Raw genomic sequence first — 7,735 nt, forward strand, 5'->3', positions numbered from 1 at the left:
CTTTGTGAAAATCTAGATTCAGTATAGATTTAGTATACACATCAGTACTATATGTTATAAGAGCAGAATAATTATATTCCTTATAGTAATTAACGATTAGAACTATTAGTCAGTTTACTGAAATGTGAAAGTTCATGTTTACGTTGAACCGTTTGTGACTATCTCTACTACAAGTACAGAGGTTGTTAGTAGTTAGTACAAGTACAGTATATAGTTATAAGTTGAGTTATCCTGTTTGTGATAGTTTAAGATTTGTAGAGTTCCGGTAGTAAAGTCTACAGTATCCAATATGACAGCGTTCAGCACCGTGACTGTTATGTTTAGGTTTTGCAATTTTATTATGTTTGCACACGCAAGTTTTATACTATTTATTACTAGTTCGGTCGGGTTAGTAGTTGCTGAAAAAGTACTAGTAATATGTTATCTGGTAGGCATTCCCACTCGCCAACAGGGCTGGTCAGCCCAGATATTCTACTTGCCCTTACTGATTTCTACTAGCCTCGGGCGAGCGGGCGAGCGTTAGTTTCAAGCTCTGTATATATACATATATATACACATATAAACTAACATGCATCATAGTTATTATATACATACATACACACGCATGCATACACATCATATGTAGTAATCAACACAAATACATACATTAATATCATATGCGCAGGCTAATTAGGGTATGCATATAATACACACTCGACGTGGTTGTTTCTATGGCAACCGCCCGCCTGGCGCTAGCTCGTCAACATATTTACTCGAAGCTTCTAGAAACTATACACGTTCTAAGGCAGAATGCACACCGAGGGCGAGTCCCTCGTATCTGTGTATATATGTCACAGATAAGAAAAGCGCGTGTCGCGACATACACAAGCTAAGCGCTCGCACGAGCCTATGCAAGTTGCGTAGCCTTGAGGGGGGGGGGGGGCTTGCCACGCGAACATATAAACGCGTAGCATATATGTAATTCTAAATAAACTAATTTAATTAATTACCACAGCGCAGCGCACTGCTACACCTGCACAAGATGTCAAAATGGCCGTCACCTTTTCGTGAGCAGCACATTTGTAATGAAGTTTCGTGCATCCATCGCAAGTACTACCAGCACGGAGTATATTCTCACACCTTTACCCGATAGAAACGTGTTTATAGTCGGTCAAAATGTAAAGAAAATCCAAGCGATTAGCATTTTTGGTGCACTAACACTGGTTACTGTGGAAAATGAATGGAGTTGTGACTGCTTGTTTATATCAAAGAGAGCATCACACCAAAAGCCTGATCACGACCCAAACCCAGATCGACATGGCATTTCAAGGGGGTTGCAAAAGGTCCATAATAATTTCCTAAAGTTCAAGTCGACGACGTTTGCCATCATAATTATATCATACATATTTGCACGCACGTGTCACGAACTTTACCATAACATATGAATTCGGGTGGCAGCCATGAAAGGTTGGGAAATATAGATGCCTCTGTTGGGATACTGCTTAGAAGACTGAAACAGATAGATCGTGTCACGTGCATCGTACCTCTTCCTGCCATTTCTCCTTCTCGATCTCAAGCGCGGTCTCCAGCGACGCCACCTTCTGAACTTGCGACGCCAGCCAACCTTCCAACTAAATATAAAAGTGGAGAAGTGCAGTTATTAGATCTTTCTTCTTCAATTCTTTTTCTTCTTCTTCTTCACCTACCATGTTCTAACCATCTTCATTATATTACATTTTTCACATTCTTTACTCGAGTACATGGCGTGGTAAAAACATGACATTAAACTGCTGAGCACTAACACAATGGTACTGCGCTCTTACCTCCTCTATCTGTGATCTGTAAGAAGCTTTATTCGTCGAGAAATCTTGTTTAAGTTCGGCGATTTTCGTGGCCTGGCGAACGATGACATCATCGAGACCTTGAGGCTGATTGGTCTGAGAAACATCACCGGCGGGCCTGGCATCCTGAAAAACAACAGAAGGCAGATGTAAACTAATAGGTACATTAGACATGAAGACTTGAATAATGACGTCTGCCAAGGGAAACCATAGGGGTATCAGTTGAACCTGCCTGTGGGTTCATAATTAGATGTTAGTAATTACTAGGGCTGTAACGATACACAAGCCTCTCGATTCGATCCGGTTCGATATTGATGGCCTCGATTCGATGTCTTCGAATTCGATTTCCCAGAATATGAAATGTTATCTTATTTTTATATTTTCATTTATTTTGCAGATAATAAATTATTGAAGAAATTGCCCGAATGAATACTAAATGGTGGAATGACAGAGATAGTCCAGCGAATATTATATCAATCAGAGATGTATATCTAGATTATACTCTCTATGCGTATAATATACACTGCAGCACTGGGCAACAGCCACTGAGTAAAATTGTGAGTAACACTCCACAGTACGATAGCGTAGTGGCCGCATCTATTGAGAGAAAAAGTGGTATCAAATGGAATACGAAAATAGCGGGGAAAAATAATCGTAGGATCGGATAGCGAGGGAAGAGAATCGCGATCCGATCGATTTCGTAGATCGTTACAGGTGCACTAGTAATTACAGAGAAAATCGGCTCAAAATCAAGCAATTAAGTCTAGTTTTATCTTTGCACTCGCTGACAGAGATCAGAGAGAATTGCAGTCCTCCAGCTAGCACCCAGGGCCTGTGCCAGGGGGGGGGGGGGGGGGTTCGGGTTCGAGGACGAACGCCCCGCCCCCCGAGGCTCCCCCCCCCAAGCAACAAAAAAATTGTTGAAAATTTGAAAGAATGTTGCACCTCAGGTCGCTTAGGCCATTTTAGTGTAATAAGTGCAAGAAATTCATCGTAACGGAGGTGACAGTGAAACACCGCCCTCCTACACGCCTGTCCCGCTCGTCGGCTTGCTCCCTCACCTGGTCGCATTACGCGCCCGGAGCAGGGGCGTGTACAGGGGGGGTCCGAGGGAGTCCGGACCCGCACCCTTGCTCGCCAGAACGCGATCTTGAGGGGGTCTAATTTTAAAAAATTTCCTTTATATGCTCGCAACTTTTGGGTTACGTTAGACCGCCCCTGTACAAATCTGTACTACGCCCTTTTTGCCGGCGAGAAATTGCCAACATTGAAAACGGAAACCCCACGCCTAATTATAAAGGCTGCTAAGGGCTGTATTATGGACCTTTTTATCATTTTTACATTTTTATCATTGCCTTTAGGAGCAATGTTAGGGCAAAACGAGACATAAAGAGACTATATACCTCATTTATTTTCAGACCCAGTAGTATAATTGTTCCCTGGCACGATTAGAAATTTTGCTGGACTGACGCACGTGCAATGCTAATTTGTGCAGAGAATCAGACATAATACTGGGGAATTACTTGTGGCAGTTGCTTCGATTCTCTCTCCTGCTGCAAGGATAGCTGGAGTTGCAATATTTCATTTCTGGCTGCTGTTAGCTCTTTCCAACTATTGTCATTCGACGCTTTGACGTCTACAGCCTAATCAAAATGTAATTATAATGTATTATGATGAGAAATTTGCAGATTTCACATTCCCCTACCTAAGATCTGCTTGCATGTAATATAATCTCATGCAGTGAAATTACAAATCTGTGACCAACCCAGGCAATAAATTAAACATGCAATAATATGAATTTATCCATGCGATTTCGATTAACAAAGTACATCCACATGATCATCATCAAGATTAACGATATGTCAAAAACAAACAGCCCTACGATTAAACTTAGTTTTAGGGTTGCAAAAACTGTTTAACAGTCTTTATTTACTAAATTTGCATTAAGTTGTTCGTGTGATCGTGACTGGTGAACTGTGCTCTCAAAACATGTTGGTGGTAGAAGTGCTATGCTATCTGATGAACCAGCTGAAACAGAATAAAACAATGACATACGTAACATAACTTATGTCATAAGCTCTAAGTTCTAACTATGGCTATTGATCCAAGATCATACCTAGTTGTATTTTTAAATAAAAGTAGAGTTAATTAATACAAAACAGCAAAACTTCATATTTAGACATTATCAGTTAGGCCCATAGGGTCTATGTCCACCAGGGTAAGCCTACTGCTGGAACGTACCATGGGTACGGTCCGGTATACCGGAACGTACCCTGGTAACTATCTGATATGGTTAGGGTTAGGGTTAGGGAGTAGTGGTAGGCAACTCCCTAGACTCGTTAGTGGAGTAGGCGAGGTACGGTCCGGCTTATTAGATAGTACCAGGGTACGTTCCTGCATAGCTCTAGTACTATAGCCTGCGTACAGTTGCCGCAGGCTGCGGACTGCGGCTGCGGCCTGCGGCAACTGTACGCGGGCTATAGTACTAGAGCTAGTTCCGGCAGTAACCTGGGGGACATAGACCCTCTCAGCATCAGTTAGCTACCAAGTTGGCTAGAAATGAAAAAAAAAAAACATTATATATTCCATATTATTAATATATGCTTTAACCAATTAACATTGAATCAATATTGAATTATCAATATCAATTCCTGATGCTCATAGGGTCTATGTCCCCCAGGGTACTGCCGGAACGTACCCTGGGTACGGTCCGGTATACCGGAACATACCCTGGTAACTATCTGATATGGTTAGGGTTAGGGTTAGGGAGTAGGCGTAGGCAACTCCCTAGACTCGTTAGTGGAGTAGGCGAGGTACGGTCCGGCATATTAGATAGTACCAGGGTACGTTCCTGCATAGCTCTAGTACTATAGCCCGCGTACAGTTGCCGCTGGCAACTGTACGCGGGCTATAGTACTAGAGCTAGTTCCGGCAGTACCCTGGGGGACATAGACCCTCTCAGCATCAGTTAGCTACCAAGTTGGCTAGAAATGAAAAAAAAAAAACATTATATATTCCATATTATTAATATATGCTTTAACCAATTAACATTGAATCAATATTGAATTATCAATATCAATTCCTGATGCTCATAGGGTCTATGTCCCCCAGGGTACTGCCGGAACGTACCCTGGGTACGGTCCGGTATACCGGAACATACCCTGGTAACTATACAACTGTTATTGTTAGGGTTAGGGTTAGGTTTAGGGTTAGGGTTAGGGTTAGGGTTAGAATTAGGGTTAGGGTTAGGGTTAGGCGCCCCCATACTGCGCCGCCATACTGGACGTCATAAAGTGTATTTGCACCAAAATTCCTTCCGACGGGCCTGCTCTCAGCATTACTGATGGGCAGTTCCAGTTTCAGTTTCACCAAATAATCAACATTCATGTACACTACAGGGGCGCAATCAGGAGTAATTCCAGGCATTCCGGAATCCCCCCTGGTTTGTATCAAAATAGCACATATCTGATACAGTATGTCTATAAAAGCATGAAACGAAAATTTTAACGAAGTTTTATTAGTAGGTAACTAGGTTTGGAATCCCCCTCTTGGAAAGGATGGCTACGCCCCTGCACTACAAATATTCGATCATTGATCAGTACTCGAATACAAGTAAGTAGCATTAAATATGTTCCTGACATTCCGTTATGTTTCTAGCATCAAGTACTAAAGCTAAATCTGCCGCGGGTTTCATTTCCTTACCGTTAGACGTCGAACTGCTAGTAAAATCTTCAGGTTTCGTTAAATTGACCGCCATTTATTTACAGTCACTTCCAGGAAAGATCATGTGCTGCCTCCCTGCGTTCCTGTCTACAAGCGCGTCCGGCTACCGCCTCCTTAGACTGGTACCCGGTCGACAGTTCCACACGCTACACTACGTCATTCTAGCGAAGGATATATGCCGGAGTGAAGGTGGCGGACGGGTACCAGTCTACCGCCTCCTGATGAAACATCAACAACAGTGCGCCGTAGGTAAACTAGCTTTGTACTTTTTCTACTATGCAAATGAATCTTTGCATAGTAGATACAGGTGTGTTTTACTTTTAGTTTTATAGGCGTATCAGCTGGCTGGGCTGAGTCACTGACTGTGTTGAGTTCACTGATTTAAGTAAATAGTAGGGCCCTTGTACTTGGCCCTCGGTACCGGTCGGAGGTATACCGGTACTGCGGTAGATGCCTCGGAGCTAACCCGACCAGGCTGTGTGACTAACGTCAATACACATTACACCCTAGCAATACCGTTTCTTGGAGCTACCTCGGAGCTAGCTCTAGTAACTATAGCCCGCGTACAAACTGTAGGAATGTGGTCAGAAGTGCGTTACGAGTTCTTGATGTGACAGAGTAATCAGTATTCGAGGATATGTGTGTAAGTCACCTCGATTAGCTGGGCTTGGATTATGTAAAGTTGGTTAGTTTTGACAAATCGTTTAATGTCGGTTACAAATCGCAGATTTGTTTGTTGTTCCAGTTATCATACTGGGTTGAACCTCAGAGTTAAATATGTTTAATTGACCTGATTAGTGTATAATTAGTACATGTTATCTTAAGTACCCTCATGCGAGACTATCTACAATGGACAGGGATATGTCACGTTTCAGTGATGTGTCTGTTGTTTGTGTTCCTCTGCCCACAGGTCGGGCGTACAAACATCGGCAAAGCGACCTGAGTACTCGAGTATGTTGGGTGAATTTTATCCAATCCTCGGCGCCATTGTAACGTTCTCTATTTACTCTTGTGCTAGATGAACAAAAACGATAAGCAGCGAAGATATGGATACTGCTACGCCACTGGTAGTCACGTTAAGTTGCCTGTATCCATATCTGTCTGCTGTATGCTTGTATCTAGCACAGTATATAGAGAAACGTTACTACCTCATTAACATCTATGATATTCGAACTTTGGGGTCCCGTATACAGTGGCCTTAGATACAGTAGCACTACAACAAAATTTCTGCTTGTGGTGTGTGTATTCACTGCTGTACTTGCACAACAAATGTTAAACTTGTGTTACGAGTAAGGCATGATTGCACAGGTATTTGTATTCGCACATCTCAACCATAAAAACAACATGGTAACAACTAAACCTTCCATATAACACCTTAACACATACACTACTGGCCACTTAGGTAACACAGTGCAGTCGATCACAGTCACCGAAGCGGCCGCGCGGTGAGCGCGGGGTTCAGCTAGTGTTACTTAGGCTGGTGCTCCGCAACGGGTACCGTCGTCCGATTTTTTTCTCTTAAAGTCACGGTAGTGATTATGCCAGCGCAGTCATCGCGCGAAAATAATTACCGTTGCTTGTCGGATACGAATTATATATACGCACTCTATCTCTCGATATATACGAGAACCCTAACACATAACCTACCCTACCCTAACCTAACTAACCTAACCCTAACCCTAATTTAAATTATAAAATTTTTTAATTTTTTAATTGTAAAAATAATGTTGTTATTGAAAATGTTGTAAATAATCATGTAAATATTTGCTGTTAATTGAAAAAAAAAGTGAAACAGATTAAAGATAGAAAAAAATACGAGAAACAGGAGAAATAATTAAAAAACGGGATGGGATTCGATCTGCACCATTGAATACTTGGCGCCAGGGCGTCCTAACATTACACCTGCGACATATTGAATAAAGAATTGTTGGAGTGTGCTATGTATATCGGCAAGAAACAAGATCACCAATCAGGCGTCCAGTTACGTAGTACCGTGACTTTAAGAGAAAAAAAGGTCGGCGACGGTACCGTTGCAGGGAGACACAACCGTTTACTTAAATCAGTGAACCAACACAGTCAGGTGACTCAGCCCAGCCTAGCTCTGATACTATAGGGCGCTTACATTAACTTGCGCTGCCAGTTAATGTAGCGGGGCTATAATTATGCACTAGAGGCTACCGCTATAGCCCGGT

The 7,735-nt window shown here is 42.4% G+C and overlaps 1 protein-coding gene across 1 annotated transcript in view; it reads right to left on the reverse strand.

Annotated features, from left to right (window-relative positions):
* LOC106812937 (coiled-coil alpha-helical rod protein 1-like) overlaps positions 1–5,680 on the reverse strand; it is a 9,957-nt gene extending 4,277 nt beyond the window's left edge. The window contains exons 1-5 of the mRNA XM_014816947.1: positions 5,523–5,680; positions 3,754–3,848; positions 3,344–3,463; positions 1,803–1,946; positions 1,524–1,610 (exon numbers count right to left, since the gene is read on the reverse strand). Coding sequence (XP_014672433.1) covers positions 1,524–1,610; positions 1,803–1,946; positions 3,344–3,463; positions 3,754–3,848; positions 5,523–5,577 — 501 coding nt within the window. The 5' untranslated portion in view covers positions 5,578–5,680. The remainder of the gene's footprint in view (positions 1–1,523; positions 1,611–1,802; positions 1,947–3,343; positions 3,464–3,753; positions 3,849–5,522) is intronic.
* Between the last annotated feature and the right edge of the window lie 2,055 nt (positions 5,681–7,735).

The sequence above is a fragment of the Priapulus caudatus genome, unplaced genomic scaffold (assembly GCF_000485595.1).
Source record: "Priapulus caudatus unplaced genomic scaffold, Priapulus_caudatus-5.0.1 Scaffold703, whole genome shotgun sequence".
In the NCBI taxonomy this organism is placed as follows: domain Eukaryota; kingdom Metazoa; phylum Priapulida; class Priapulimorpha; order Priapulimorphida; family Priapulidae; genus Priapulus; species Priapulus caudatus.